Below are 15,768 nucleotides of genomic sequence, written 5' to 3' on the forward strand. Positions count from 1 at the left end.
CTGAAATTGGAAGCATCTTCTGACCCATATGTCCATTTAATGAATTATTTTTCCACCCACCCCACCTCTCCCATCCCACAAAAAATATGTTTTTAAATCATGGAGGGAAACTCAAAAATCAATAATGCTGAGAGCCAAAGAAAACACTATTTAGCTAGAATCTGAGGCTAAACCAGAACCCAGTTTTCTGGAACTGGAACCCACGAGGCTCTTTCTAAAATAGTGCTGCCGTCCCACGAATTGTATCTTAGCTCCCCTGGGATGGACTGGTAGTGACCAGACCACCTGATCTGTGTGATTCCCATAGGCCTGGCAAAGCCGGAAGTGGAGGGAGTCTGTAGTCAGACTCAGAAAAGAATCTTTCCTTGTGATGCTCTCTTTCCATTTTCAATGCCTAAAATTATCATCCTTATCAGAAGGAAGTTTAGAATTATTCATGGAAGTGACTTTATTTTTCTCCTTGGCAGAATAACCAAGCAAGAGGGTAGATGGAAAAGATGGAGGCCAGAATTTTCCTTTTTACATTGGCCCCATTTTCTCAATCAACCCAAGTCTCTGACTTGCCTGTTGTTTGCTTTGCGTAGATCCTAACAGGGGAGGACTGGAATGAGGTGATGTACAATGGGATCCGTTCCCAGGGTGGGGTCAGCTCAGGCATGTGGTCAGCTATCTATTTCATTGTGCTCACCTTGTTTGGAAACTGTATCCTTTTTAAGATACTCCTCTTCATGCTGCCTGCCTGCCTGGACCAGCATTTAAGGAGGGTGGTGGTGGTGATGGTGGTGGGTGGTAGAGGTGGGTGAGTTTTTTTGGCCAGTGGCGGTGGGGGGGGTCAGGGTAGTAGTGGGGTGGATATTGCTTGGTATACTAAGAGAAACAAGGATTCTGATCTTAAGGAACTTGTGTACCAGTTGGATAAAGAAGACAATTATAAACAAGGAGATAAAGTATTATCCAAATCTTCAGCATACAAAATAATAACATGTGAGGCTCTTATACTGAATAGTTGGAAATACTATCAGCTGGGGAAAATAAGAGATGACAAAGATTACTGCAGACTGAAATAGTGGTCACATTGTAATGTTAATAAATTAATTACATGTTAATATAGAACAGGACCTGCACATAATAAGATCTCAGAAATATCAGTATTATGATTAATGCTAATACTATTTAGCATAGCTAACATTTATTGTATTTGTGCTATTCATGAGACCCTGTACTAAATGTTTTACAGGCACTATTTCATCTGATCCTTACTTTCTAAGACTTAGAAGAAATAACTTTCAAAGTCAAACAATTATTAAATTGTAAGGGGAGACTGGAAATCAAGTCCATTTAATTCCCAAACCCTTACCTGGTCATAAGACCTAGACTAGGAAGATTTAGGTTTTAATACCAGCAATTCTGCTTACCAGTTGTGTAGCTTTGGGAAAGTCCCTTAATCTGTCTGAGCTTTTAGTTTTCACATCTGTAAGGAGGATAACAACATTGATCCCTTTGTTAGTTGTGAATAGTAAATGAGCTCATTTATTTGGATGCACCTTATGAATGAACTGCAGACTTCTGCACAATCACTAGATGTTTGGGGGGGATGGGACTTGCCTTGAAATGGCATTGATGGAGTAAGAAGGGAGAGCTGTGTGATGTAGCTGTACTTTTGCTTTTCCCATAGTCTCACGGAGACAAGATACTCCTTTAACCTTTTTTGCCCTGAAAATTTCTAGGGGCCAGAGCAGACTATGAAACAAACATGAGACACCCATAAGAAGAAAGTTATGCAGTGCGTTACAGAAATGGAAGACCAGTTTGTCACAATGGCACCTTGATTTTCCTGTTGCTCTGAGGGTAGTCAGACCTGGACTTTGATGCTAAAACCAGCTCTATATTCCACAACACCTGGATCTCAAAGAGAGTTGGAAAATTGGGACTTCAGAGGTTAGAGTTTAGAATGGAAATGGGTTCCATAATGATCATGTGTGCTCTGTGACATTTTTGTTAAATGAAATATGGAAGCCTTTTAGGATAAGAAGAATGAGAGAAGTTAACATTCCATTATTGAGAGCCGCTCAGTGATGGGTCTGTGGGATCCCATTTCTTTTCACCTTTAAGAACAGAGTAGGATCTTGATCTGGGTGGGCTTCAATTCTAGCCTCCCAGAAAGGAGAGGTAAGCTCCTGCATTGAGCTCCCTACTGTCATGTTGTTCCATGATTCTCTATTCAATATTGCTGTGAGTGGGGACCATACATGTCTAAAGGCCCCCTTACTCCAACTTGGCCCCTGAGTGATTGGATTCAGCTATCTCTGTGTCCTAGGCAAAGAGAAGCCATGTGGAAGGAAGAAGAGATATTCTTCTTCAGACAGGGCTGCATAACCTCTGCTTAATTGATGCTGTGGGGTAGCTTCTGTTCCTGCTGGATCCCAGGCAGCAAAGACTTCGAGAAACCCTCTCAGTCTTGCTGAAGCCTTTCGGTTTTCTTACTTGCCCATCCTTAACTCATCACCCCAGACACACTGCTGAATGTGTTCTTGGCCATTGCTGTGGACAATCTGGCCAATGCCCAAGAGCTGACCAAGGTAAGCATTCTCTGCAGATCTGATGATTCTCTTGTGCCATTGGGCACTTCATCTAGAGCATGGGAATGATGTATCTGCTTCGCATACCTCACAGGATTATTGTTAGGATCAAGTAAAATAATGTATGTGAAGATCAGAGCAGGCTGAGAAGATGTGTGTTCTTAGTAGCTCTAGTCATTTCACCTGAACTGGCTTTTCCCAGTGTCGTCACAAAGAAGGGACACTTACACCAGGAATGTAGGTTAGGGGATGAGGTCCCTGCCTGATCACCTGGGGTAAGGCCACTTCGTGGGGCTGGGGAAAGGGTGTAAGTAGAGGCACAGTCTTAGCATTTTACTTTAGGGCGGGTCTGCCTGGAAGGACCCTGGTCTATCACTTGCAGATACTGCAGAACATCTGAAAGGTGTCAGCTCCAGCTTCTGACCTCCACAGCCATGGGCTCCACCGAGGGCTAGAATTCCATGGCTTTCCTGAGGAATGGTGGGGAAGCCTGTGGGACAGGGTAGAGACCAGAATTACTGGCCATGCCGGGGCTGTGGAGGCTTCTGTCTCCTAAGGTGCCTGGCACCTGGCCACCTGAGGCCACCCACCCTCCTACTGCCTTGTTTAACCCTTTTTCCTGCCTTCCTCATTTCACCTGGTCTCCAGAACTTGTGGGGAGAGCCAAGGGAGCTATTCTCCTTCATGGGGATACCAGGCAAGGCCATCTCTGCTTTGTGTCTAGGATGAGCAAGAAGAGGAGGAGGCTTTCAACCAGAAACATGCATTGCAGAAGGCCAAGGAGGTCAGCCCGATGTCTGCACCCAACATGCCCTCTATCGAGTGAGTTGGCTGTCCCCACTTCACTGACCCCTGGGCTCCCGTGCTAACAGCCAATTCATCAACTCAAAATGGTGTATTATCAGAGGATGCCTACTCCATGATGGGAAATGTCCTAAGAATACAGCAGTGAGCAAGACAGAGTCTCTGTTCTCATGGAGCTTTTATTTCAGTGAGAGAGAGAGAGATAATTAACACACATAAATAATTTTAGGTGGTGATCACTGCTCTAAGGTAAATAGAGCAGGGTAATAATGCAGAAGAATAAGAATTGGGTGGAGTACTTACGGGCAGCCTGGGAGGGGTTCTTTGAAGAGGTGGAATTCCAGCAGAGGTCTCTATGTGGAGGAGGCGGTCATGTAAAATTACAAAGGAGGAGCATTCTCCAGCGAGGTGCAGTGTGGCTGGTGGGCAGGGAGCAGGGACGAATAGAAGGAGACATGGCCAGGGAGATCCTGGAGGCCCAGGTGCAGCGTTTTAGCTTTTACTCTAATTGCAACCACGGAGGCTCTAAGGCAGACGGATGGATACTACATGATCTGCACCTTTAAAAAAATATGTTTTATTTATTTGAAAGAAAGCGAGCATGAGCAGGCGAGGGGCAGAGGCAGAGGGAGAAGCAGACTCCCCGCTGAGCAGGGAGCCCGACGCGGGGCCTGATCCTAGGACCCCAAGATCGTGACCTGAGCTACAGGCCGACACTTAACCGGCGCCCCCCGCCCGCCGCCATGATAAATGTTTTAAAAGTTCGCTCTGCTCTACGAAGAATGGATTGTAGGGGCCAACGGTGCAGGCAGGGAGACAGGGTCGACTATAAGAAGAAAGTAGGTGACGGGTAGTGGTCGCTGAGACCATGGTAGCAATGGAGCAACTGAGAAATAGTCCCGTTCGGTCTGTGCTCTGGAGGGAGAACCAGTAGGACGAGGTGAGGGCCTAAGTGTGTTGGAGGTGGGGGTAAGAAAGAAAGAGAAATATTTCCCCCACGCGTTGAGGTTTGATGCCCAAGCAGCTAGGTAGGTGGCGGTGGCCCTTACCGGTAGATTGGAGAACGGTGGAAATCCAAGGTTCATTTTGGCCACATGAAATTTGAGATTCGTAGAGGGCATCCAAGTGAAGATGTTGAATAGGCCCTCATTGGTCACACGAGTGTGAGGCTTGGAAGAGAAGTCCAGGCTAGAAATAAGGATTTGGGGGGAGCCATTTGTGTTTGGACGGCATTAAATACCAGCACAGGTGAAGTGGCACAGAGTCGGTGAGACAGAGTTGCTCAGGATGGAGGCCAGAGCACTCCTGTGCCTTGATGTCTGGCAGGGGAGAAACCCGCAGAGGAGACAGACGGGGAGCAATCAGGAGTAGGAAGAAAGAACAGGGAAGTGTCCTATCCTGGAGACCTAGAGAGGAAAACTCTTCGGGAAGGAGTGAGCGGACAGTGCAGCTAAATACTCTCAAAAGACCACATAAGCTGAGGACAGAAAAGGGACCATTGGGTTTGGCAAAACGAACGTTGTTAGTGACCTTCAGTTTCAGCGGCCCGGTGGGAACAGAATCCAGTTGCAGTGGATTAGGGAGAGAATGGCAGGTGAGAGAAGAGAGCAGCGAGTGTAGACTTTAAGGATCTAGCCTGGACCTGTGGTTGCTGGTAGAACTAGCAAGGCGTGGGCCCCGTGTGGAGCTGGAAGAAAGTGTTGGAGGAGGAGCTGAGAATCCCTTTTGTGGCTTCTGAGCCTCGGTGAGGTCTGCGTGGGTGGCCCTGGGGATCGATGGGGAGGGTTTGAGACCCCCGCGAGGTGCGAATCTATCCAGACACCAGACCCTGTCATCCACCACTTGAAGCTGGTCAGGAGGAGCCTTTCTTTGCCAAGTGCTCATGGGAAGGGCTCTGAATGTCCTCTGTCTTGCCCTTTAGAGTCATTCCAGAGTTCTGTGTGGGGCCCTTCTTCCCCTGGACGGTCATCACCTTGCCCTCACCTTTCAAAACGGAAGGCCTGGCCTCTGAGCCCCTTCTCTGTGAGTGAGAAAAAACCAGCCCTCAAACTTTGTTAAAGATTGATGGAGAGAGGTAGAGCAACTCCTTTCTCTCTGGAATACTCTCTGGGCCTTGAGTCGTTCCTTCCCCACCTTCCCTGCACTCATGCGCTTGGGTTAAAAATACACACACACAGGTATGCAAACATGCCGATGGGGAGGGCTGGCTGTCACTTAGGAGTGGGTGGTTCTATTTACTGAGATGAGGAAGCCCGGGGAAGAGTGGGCTTGGAGACGTGAGTTGGGAAGATGCTTGGCCCAGAGTAGAAACTCACTATTTGTGGAATGGAAGAATGAATGAAATGCGGGTAGGCATAGAGCTGTAGGCAGTGAGCTGTGTGCGTGTCTGGGCACGGTGAGGTGGAAGAAAGTGCTACAACCATCCAAGATGAGCAGAGATCCAGCTCTGGTTGCTGAGTGGGTCCTGCTGACGGGAGCGATGTCAGGGTGGGGTGTGTTTCTCCGGAGTGCAGGCAAGACCGCTGATTCCTGGGCTACCGGACAGCCGAGGAGGTGTCTGTCCCTAGAGAAACCTGAAAAGAGCATTGTTACAAATCAGAAGGTCTGAGGGCTGGTTCTGTCACTCCCATGCTCAGTGTCCTTGGAGAGAGAACCACTTAGGATCCTAGAACCTCTGTTGCCCCATCTTTGAAACGGGAAGAATGCTGCTGCCCTTCCTGATCCACAGGGTTAATGTCAGGTGTATGTGAGGTCACACATGCATGAGTTGGAGAGATGTCGATGCCTCTCTGTGTGATTTTAGGAATGACGGTGTATTGCTGATGGGCTGTGAATTTGGATATGTGTATGTGTGAGTGGAGAAGTGTAGTTTGAAGCGTGTATCTGATTTGTATGGGAATTAAAAGTTGGGTCTGTCTTTGCCTGGCGTGTGTGTGTGTGTGTGTGTGTGTGTGCGCGTGTGTTCATGAGAAAGAGAATTCTTCCATGTACTTAAACTCTTACACATGTGCTTCTGGAGAGCTGATATTTGAGTATTTGAGAATTTGCAAGTAGATGGTAGCGTCTGCTTTCCCTAGTGGGTGTGCTCGCTGCCTGGCTAGAGTGTGTCCTTCTATTTCTATGTGTTACCCATGCTGCTTGGCAGCGGCACCCCACGTGGGCCTCATTGCATTGCAGCTGCCCCTGCTGAGGGGTGCACACAGTCGGGGAGCTCACAGGCATCTCCGCAGCGATGTCTGCCCCCACTCTGTGGATGCTTGTACACACTGTGCCTCTTCCAGATGCCAAGTGAGGCTCCCACCAGCTGCCGCTCCTCCCCCAGCCCACCCATGTATCAGGCTTCTCTGCGGATGTGGGACATGCCAGTTGAGCAGTGCTATGAGGCCTAGCATGTTCTCCGTTGGTCAGGGAGGGAACAACGGTCGCTAAGCATCCCCCAGGTCTAGGCAGGGCCCAGTGGGCCAGACTACATCTGTCAGCCCAGGACTAGGGGCAAGCCTGCTCCACAGTAGTCCCACGTGTGTTGTCCTTGACCTGAGCATTGACATTGCCCTGAGAGCTTCATTTTTAGGAGTCCCATTTGCCTTTGTGGGTGATGCCCACACCCTACCAGTCTGACCTTCTCTGGACCTTGTAAGCGAAAGGGCACAGCATGTGTGTGTCTGGAGAAAGATTTTTTTTTTCCCCCTGCGCATGGCTGAGAAGGCTGGGACTGCGCTTTACCTGGCTGAACAGACGGAGCCTGGAAGGCCTCTGGCCAGGGTCACTGGGTCGCAGAGCCACAGGGCGCCGCCCATGTCCTGAAGTCCATGCAGAGCAGCCTACGGCGGGGTGGCCCTGCCCCCCCGCCGTGGGCTGCTCTGTGGTTCTGATGGTGTGCATGGCGGAGCAGCTTTCCCGCATGTGTTGCGTGGCTGGAGTGATGAGCTGGGGGGCGGGGGGGGGTCACACCCATGTGAATGTCCTAGACGTGACTGGGGGGAATACAGCTCTCATCCGAGTTTGTAGGGTTTCCAGAATAGATCCCCGGAGGGCACTTAGGGGCAAGCGTGAGTGCCGGGGGGGCATGATGACGGAGCACCCGAAGCTGCGTCCTCTATGAAATGAGACCTCCTTTGCGCCTGCATGTGTGCTTCCAGCACCGGGTCCATGTGTCTGCACGTCGTGAGGAATCCAAGGTCACCCCCTGGGCAAGGTGGAGGTTGGGAGCCTCAGAGGGCAGCGGGCATGTGGAGAGCGTGTGGGCACCTAGAGGACTCCGCGCCTCTCCCTGGACACTGGCTGGTGGCTGTGGGGCTTGTGGTTCCGAGCGGCCGGGGTGAACTGAACCTGTTCGTTTTTCTTTCCCAGAAGAGACAGAAGGAGAAGACACCACATGTCGATGTGGGAGCCACGCAGCAGCCACCTGTATGTGTGTACCGGTCTGCGTGTTTGTGAGCGGTCATGTGTGTGCGTGGGGACACCGTGTCTTCGTCCTCACCGCGGACACAGTGGCGCCGGGTGTGCATGTCAGTGTGTGCCGTGGTGTGTGCGTGTGTCCCGTGGACACTCTCCTCTGCACCTCTCCACTTGTGCTCAGTTCAGTGTGTGTCTACGGTACGTGACCCCGTGTGTCGTGCACGCCTCTGTGCGGCCCGCGAGCGGGCACGCGTTGGTGTGGGCACTTTGTCGGCGTGTGGGCCTCGCCCGAGGGCCGGCGCGTGGGCCTCCGTGAGGGTGCGTGTGGGCACATGTGCGTGAAAGCAGGGACTGCCCTCCCCCCTGCGGGAGCCCACTCCTGGGTGCGTCACGTTGCGTGGGCCTGCTGCCACGTGAGGGCTCGTCTCAGCCCCTGGGCTGGAGCGTTCGGCAGCGGTTTTGAGAAGCAGGGGCCGGCGCTCTCGGCACACACAGTGCCGTGGTCTGCGTCAGCTGTCGTGGAAGAGAGCCACGGCACTCTCGTTTTTGGAGGGCGATGCCAACAAGGGTCTGCTAGTCACCGTCGCCAGGCTTCCTCTCATCGGACCCGGCCGCTGTACTTCTCAGCCTGTGCTCCCCCCACTGTCTGAGGGGCAGGGGGAGCTGCGGGAGCGGGGTGGGGGGGGTAGCAAAGGTCTCTGACCCGGAATTAAGGGCCAGTGCTGAGCACAGGGTGGGTATAGGTGGATGTCCTGAGAGCGAAGGAGAACAGGGGAGTGCAGACCGGGTGAGCCTTGGTACCGCAGTCCTGCAGGCCCCAGGGGCTCCGTCCCGGGCTGATACCCCCCCCCCCCCCCCCCTGCCCCCCCAACGACTGCAGAGCAGGGACGAGAGTGGGAAGCCCCACATGCTCGGAGGCGCTGGTCCCACCACCTACTCGTGTGTGGCCCACTCCGCTCCTTGCATCTTTCTGTGCTTCCTGTCTGCAGGTCCTGGGCTCTCCCATTTGCTGCCCACCCCCCATGTGTCCCGCCCCTTTGCCACGGCCGCTGAGGGCTGGTCTGCACCCCGGTGGCTCCCTCCCTGGCCTTCAGCTGTCAGGCTCTGACCGTGGTCCTTGCCCTTTCCCCTTTGGCAGGAGGGAGCGGAGGCGCCGGCACCACATGTCGGTGTGGGAGCAGCGCACCAGCCAGCTGAGAAGGCACATGCAGATGTCCAGCCAGGAGGCCCTCAATAAAGAGGAGGCCCCACCAATGAACCCCCTCAACCCCCTCAACCCGCTGAGTCCCCTCAACCCACTCAATGCCCACCCCAGCCTCTACCGGAGACCCAGGCCCATCGAGGGCCTGGGCCTGGGCCTGGAGAAGTGTGAGGAGGAGCGCATCAGCCGTGGGGGGTCCCTCAAGGGGGATAGAGGGGACCTGTCAAGCGCCCTGGACGACCAGAGGAGCCCCTTGTCCCTGGGCAAGCGGGAGCCACCGTGGCTGGCCAGGCCCTGTCATGGCAACTGTGACCCGACCCAGCCAGAGGCTGGGGGAGGGGAGACCGTGGTGACCTTCGAGGACCGCGCCAGACACAGGCAGAGCCAGCGGCGCAGCCGGCACCGTCGGGTCAGGACAGAAGGCAGGGAGCTCTCCTCCACCTCCCGGAGCAGGTCTGCCAGCCAGGAGCGGAGTCTGGAGGAGGCGGTGCCCCCCAAGGGGGAGAAGGACTGCGAGCCCAGGGGCAGCCATGCGGCCAAGGAACCCACAATCCAGGAAGAAGAGCGAGGCCAAAACTTAAGGAGGTGTGTTAGTCACGGGTGTGCCCCAGAGACATCTAGCCTTGCGGGGGTGGAGGACTCTTCAGTACGATCCTATCTGACCCTCCGTTTTCCCTTTTACAAAATGGAGAAGATGCTAACACACCCTTCATAAGATATGCGTGACTATGATAGGTGATGGACTCTGTCCCCTTGAAAACCAGGGTCTGTTCTTCTAGGGCATCTCCTGTTGGGAGCGGGTCCCGGGCCGATTGACGGGAACAAGGCCTGGATGCTGGCTGGGGGTCTTAGCTGCCCCCTGCCTGGGTGGGTCAGGGTGGGAGGCAGCGGATGCCACGCTCTCCAGCAAGGCTCCTAGGGCTTCCCTCACCTTTCCCTCTTGCCTGGCTCACCCGCCACTTGAGAACAGCTTCTTCCGATCTGAGCACCAGCCGTCTCCTCCTTTGTCCCTCCAGGACCAACAGTCTGATGGTGCCCAGAGGCTCCGGGCTGGCAGGAGCCCTCGACGAGGACAACATGCCCCTGGTCCTGCCCCAGCTGGAGCTGGAAGTGGGGAAGGACATGGTGCTGACTGAGCAGGAGGCGGAGGGCAGCAGTGAGCGGGCCCTGCTGGGCGACGTGCAGTTGGACATGGGCAGGGCCATCAGCCAGAGTGAGCCCGACCTCTCCTGTGCCACCAACATAGACAAGGCCACCACCGCAAGCACCAGCGTCACTGTCGCCATCCCCGACGTGGGCCCCTTGGTGGACTCAACTGTGGTTCACAGTGAGAACGCAGTCCCTGTCCCCCTTCACCCTCACCACCCATCCCCCCCCGGGGCTGGGGACCATTGTGGCTCTGGAGTCACCCAGTAAAGCTACGTGAAAAACCCCACCAGCAGGACGAAGTCATTCTTCAGCAAGTAAATGATAGCAGTAGTTTTAGCTCAGTTTGCAGGAAAAATAAGTTAGAATGTTCTCCGTCTTAAGTTTTGCCCATAAAATTTCCTTCAGCCTTGGCCCCTGTGACCACCATAGAGACTTCAAGGAGATCACACGTGGTTTGGTACCCAGATGTATATTCAGCTATTTGACTTATCGTGTGAATATTTGGTGGTGTTCTCCTTGGACAGGTTAGGGAACCTCTGATGGAGCAGGAGATGGCCCAGATCTGTTCAGTGTGGCTTGAACAAACCTCGGTTTCTCCCAAGGCTTCAGGTTGTCAACCCTAAAGTGAAAGCATTGAATTGGGTGATCTCTGAGGTCTTTCTCAGCACTAACATTTTATGAATCTGTTACTCTTATCTACTCTTTCCTCCGAGGAGATTTAACTCAGTTTTTATCCTAGATCCCTCAGGCAATGGATGTTAATCTCCAGACCTCAAAAGGAAGAGACAAAAATTACTGGGCCTACCCCCTCATCCCCACCCTTAACCCCACCCAGCCTCACTCCTATCCTTGTTTCAACCCCATCCCTTTTTCTCCCCTAACCCCATCCCTCTCCCAGCCCTAACCCTAAACTCCACCCCTGTCTCTGCCCTAACCCCATCCCCGCCCTAAGCCCACCCCTATCCCTGTACTAACCCCACCCCATCCCTACTTCCCCCCCAACCCCATCCCCTACCTAACCCTCACCACACCCCCATTCCTGCATTAATCCCACCTGCTGCCCATGGCCACTGAATTGCGACCACAGATTCCACCCTTGCTTTTTTTGCCTCTCTTTTTCCTTATTTTTCTCTTTTCATAGAACAGTCTTCTCGTCTCCCTGTTTTTCTTTCTTCCACTGCTCCATCTCCATTCCATCACCTTCTCAGCACTCAAAATGCCCATACTACTTTAGAAAATGAAATCCCCGATGTCTAGTGCTGCTGGGGTTGACTTGGGCATGTCTCAGGATTTCAGACAACCTCTTTTGGTGTCTGTTTCATTTTATGCTCTAATAAGTGCTTTGGACCCTCTCTGATGAGAAATGTTAAGAAGTTTGACCTTTCTCTGTTCCTGTTCTGGGGCTGGTCGATGGCCTTCGTCATAGGTAAGAGCATATTATCAGAGGGCTTTTGGACGAGTTACCTCTTGGAAGGACCCAGAAGGGGCCAGAAGCTCAAAGGTTTGCTGCTTGCACAGGGCTCCAGGATAGAGTCATTAGCTGAGGGAGGGGCTGACTGCATCCCTTGCCCCGCTCAGAGAGCTTCCACCTCTCTGCCACTTACCCCACCCTGTGACTTGCATGTGGAAACTGAGGGTGGCCCAAGAGCTTCACTCAGTCTCTGGCTCCTTCATTCTCCCAGTCCTGGAATGCAGTCATGGTCCCATAGAGGTATGAATATTGCATTGCCATTTCAACATTAATCATGACTGGAACAAGCAGAGCCAGCAAGTCAGCCACAAACAGAGTAACGGCTTCTTAAAATCTTCCACTGCAGTGGGAGATCATCGAAACGCTACAGGATTTGGAATTGGGAACTAGCTGTATGAACCTAGGATAGGTACTTGAATTCCCTGAACCTCAGTTTTCCCATCTGTATAATGGGCAGAGTACATGCCGCTCAGGGTGTAGTGATGTGAAAATTCAAGAAGTGAATGTAGGCAAAGAATCTAGGTTTTAGATATGTCAGCCTTGTAAACTTTACAGCAGAAACAAGCCTTCTGTGACCCTGGGAAACGTGATTATTATTTATATGGCAAAAAAAGTCATACCATGTAAAATTAGGATGATGGCCAGGAGAGAACGAGAGCAAGGGCTTGACTCAGTGTAATAGTGAACACCCCCAGTGTTTGCAGGGTACCTGGCTAGACACATTCCTCTAACCCCTTCCCCTCCTCTTGATCCTACCCCCATGGAAAACAAAGGGCACCGTTCTCACAGGCGGCAAGATTTCTGATGATTTCAACACGTTCCTTTGGCAGTTAGCAACAAGGCTGATGGAGAAGCCAGTCCCCTGAAGGAGGCAGAGATCAAAGAGGAGGAGGAGGAGGTGGAGAAGAAGCAGAAGAAGGAGAAGCGTGAGACGGGCAAAGCCATGGTGCCCCACAGCTCCATGTTCATCTTCAGCACCACCAACCCGTAAGGCGCCCTCCCGTCACTCCCCCTTCAGTGCCAGGGTTAGAGCCAGGGCAGGGTGATGAGGAGAAGGAGAGATGAGGCACCACTTAGTGGACTGTGGCCAGACATCTGAAACATGCGGAGTGCTCACTGGTGGAAGTGGTTCATGGGATTGAACAGCCTCTGAGCTCTGTGCTGAGCCTACAAAGTAATTTAAGACAGGGAAGCATGAGAGATGTCATGAGAAAAGGACCCTATAACTCTTATTCCTCTTATTTGGTCAGTAGGTTGTGTAGGGGTGGGGTGGGAGGAAGGAAATCTACTTGGGATGTGTTATCAAATACTCCAGTGGTGGACAGAACTGAGAATATGGAACCTAGAATAAATAGATCATCCACTGGAGTTTAAGAGTATTGGTCCCACTGTCCCATATGTGAATTTTGAAATGGGCATGTTCCTCAAAGCAGAGGTAGGGGCATGAGATGGAGGTGGCAGAGAAGATTCTGGAAGGTTACACTGAGCTGCCTTTTGCCCTGGAAATGAGCAAGATGTACACATAGACCTGCTTCTGAGGCTAGGAAGACAAAAAGGTTTTCAGTGACCACATGGGCAGTATTTCAGGCAAGGCTCTGGGAAGGAAGGAACTTGGGCTAAGGTATGTCAGGTCACACAAGTCCAGAATACAGTCTATAGAACATAATTACTTTAATCAGAATACGTGGGGCTCATGAAAACCTGTTGCTGCTCTTGTTAGGAATCTTAGAATCAAGGTCTATTGTTACGTTTCTTGGTTCTTCTGATTTCCTTGCTATGTCCCAGTTTCTGTATGGTGGGGGAGTAGACACTGAGATACGGTGGAGGGTACCATGTGGCCATGCGGAGCGCATGTCGTCTGATGCTGGCTGCTCCCTTGGCTCAGACGTGCCTACAGATAATGTATCTTGGCTTGCGCACTGCAGCCTCTAACCAATCTGATTACCTTCTCCCACTGGAGCTTTAAATCACGGGTGGTGCCTGCGAAATTAAATTGCTCTCCCCAGGGCTTCCTCTGGCCAGGGCCTGGCTGTCTGGAGGAGGCTGATGTGCACGAGGGTGGGGAGTAAGGGATGGGGAGGGGAGGGAAGCCGACGCAGCTCTGTTGGCTCCTCCACCCCACAGGATCCGCAGGGCCTGCCACTACATCGTGAGCCTGCGCTACTTTGAGATGTGCATTCTCCTGGTGATCGCGGCCAGCAGCATCGCCCTGGCAGCCGAGGACCCCGTCCTGACCAACTCGGAGCGCAACAAAGTGGGTGCACGGGAGCCCTTTGCCCTGGGACCTGCCCTGTCTCAGCCCCTCCCCATCCCAGCATTAAAGGTCAACTAAGGAAGGTTCCTAGGAAATGAGGAAGGCTTAAGAAATGGCCCATTCCTGTTCCTCAGGGCAAAGTATGGACCATTTCCAGATCAGCCCCTTCTCCCCAGTCCCCACCCTGTGCCCTGAGGCTTCAGCAGTGGGCCTTACATCCAGAGCCAGCCAGTCTTTGCAGCCGCCCAGGGGCTTCTATAGTGTGTGGGGGGGGTCTGATGTCAGGTCATGAGGGATGTGCATGAATTTGGGGAGCTGAGGTTCTACCCCAGGGAGCTGAGACGTCTCCTGGAGGTCCCAAGGGTGTATGTTGGGAGGTATGACAGGGGTGGGTGGGGAGGATTGCAACTGACAAGGATTCCAGGTCCTGAGGGAGAGATTTGTGGGGCAATTGGGACCCAAGAAGTTAAGTTCTGGCCAAGGGGCGGGAGGCGCCAAGGACTGACCACTGGGTCCTGCGGCTCTAGCAGAATGCATGTCTCCTCTCCTGCCTGTGTCCAGCTAGCACTTACAAGCCCACGCTTCTGTTCTGAGGTAGAAGTGAGCTGGGGTGCGGGGGTAGCACTGCATGTGTGTGGGTAGGCAGGAGTATGTACGGCCTGGTGGCCACACATGGTCCTCTTGCCCTTCGCTGTACGTGTCTTACAGGTCCTGAGGTATTTTGACTATGTTTTCACTGGCGTGTTCACCTTTGAGATGGTCATAAAGGTAAAAGCCTCCAGAGAAAAGCTGGGCCCCAGGGTTTGGATGGGTCATGGGTCTGCTCTTCCCCAGTGCTGCCACCTACCAGCCAATGACAGACCGCAGGCTTCTGGCGACCCCTGTTCTGGCCTCAGAAGTCTGATGAAGTCTGTCATGACCAAACTTCATGGCACGGCATGGCTGTGTGGATCTGTTTAGACTGGGGCAGACCTGTGGGAGTGGTCCAGGGAGGAGCCACTCCACTCTCAGGCAGGCAGGAGTGCAGACAGGCCTGGGCACTGTACTTGCCTCCCCAGTGTGCCCCCTGGTTTGAGCCAAGGCAAAGGGCCAAGGAGGGATGAGTCCTCCTGGACTCCATGTGGTCCTAGCTGCACTCGCTGCTTACCAGTCTGGTCCCCACCACCCTAACACCCCACATTTCTATCTCGTTCCTAGTCTCTCCCATCTGGGGTTTTCCCCATCTGTGCATATGTGGTGACGCCTGGTGTTCTGAGTCACTAAAGGAAGGAGGAATGTGAGAGCCAAGGAGTCTAGCTGAGCCCTGGTGGCTACGACACGGGGCCTCGGGCTTCACAGTTAGGTGGAGAGAGCCTGTGGGACCTGTCCTCTTGCTCCTCGGGTCCTGTGTAGGGTTGATTGTGGAGACAGTGGTAGTAGGGGCGTTGCCCTGAGGAGCCCTGAGCTCCGGGTGCATTGCCGGCTCCTGTGGGCTCATCCATGGCTGTTCACGTCCTTCTCCTTCAGATGATAGACCAGGGCTTGATCCTGCAGGACGGGTCCTACTTCCGAGACCTGTGGAACATCCTGGACTTCGTGGTGGTGGTTGGCGCATTGGTGGCCTTTGCTTTGGCGTAAGTGTAACTTTCTTCTTGCTCAGTTTCCTTTTGTCCCTTCTTCCTGAGAATCGGACTGATATGAGGCCTTCTCCTAGGCCAGCGTGAGAGGCAGTCCACTCAGAGTGGTGCCAAAGAAAGCTGCCCTGGAAATCTGGTTCCCACTTGCCCTCTGTGGAACTCTGGCGAGCCTTACAGCTTCAGCTCCCTGCCCCAAATGGCAGCACTGGTGAAGGAGGAGCTGGAGGAGTCCCAAGGAAGAAGTCAGGGGCCCTGGAGTTCCTTTCTTGGAGATGAGCAAGCATAGGCAGGTGCTC

General features: G+C 52.9%; 1 protein-coding gene across 3 annotated transcripts in view; it reads left to right on the top strand.

The window, feature by feature from the left end:
• Nucleotides 1-15,768, top strand: part of CACNA1E (calcium voltage-gated channel subunit alpha1 E) — a 276,327-nt gene that overhangs the window by 203,439 nt on the left and 57,120 nt on the right. For 2 of the 3 annotated variants that reach the window (XM_021682567.1, XM_021682568.1), the window contains exons 16-25: nucleotides 585-702; nucleotides 2,512-2,579; nucleotides 3,304-3,401; nucleotides 7,734-7,790; nucleotides 8,920-9,567; nucleotides 9,999-10,309; nucleotides 12,433-12,589; nucleotides 13,727-13,856; nucleotides 14,565-14,624; nucleotides 15,363-15,469. In XM_021682567.1, the coding sequence (XP_021538242.1) occupies nucleotides 585-702; nucleotides 2,512-2,579; nucleotides 3,304-3,401; nucleotides 7,734-7,790; nucleotides 8,920-9,567; nucleotides 9,999-10,309; nucleotides 12,433-12,589; nucleotides 13,727-13,856; nucleotides 14,565-14,624; nucleotides 15,363-15,469 (1,754 nt within the window). The remainder of the gene's footprint in view (nucleotides 1-584; nucleotides 703-2,511; nucleotides 2,580-3,303; nucleotides 3,402-7,733; nucleotides 7,791-8,919; nucleotides 9,568-9,998; nucleotides 10,310-12,432; nucleotides 12,590-13,726; nucleotides 13,857-14,564; nucleotides 14,625-15,362; nucleotides 15,470-15,768) is intronic. The other variant, XM_021682569.1, reaches the window with a different exon arrangement.

This window comes from Neomonachus schauinslandi, chromosome 6 (assembly GCF_002201575.2).
Source record: "Neomonachus schauinslandi chromosome 6, ASM220157v2, whole genome shotgun sequence".
Classification (NCBI taxonomy): domain Eukaryota; kingdom Metazoa; phylum Chordata; class Mammalia; order Carnivora; family Phocidae; genus Neomonachus; species Neomonachus schauinslandi.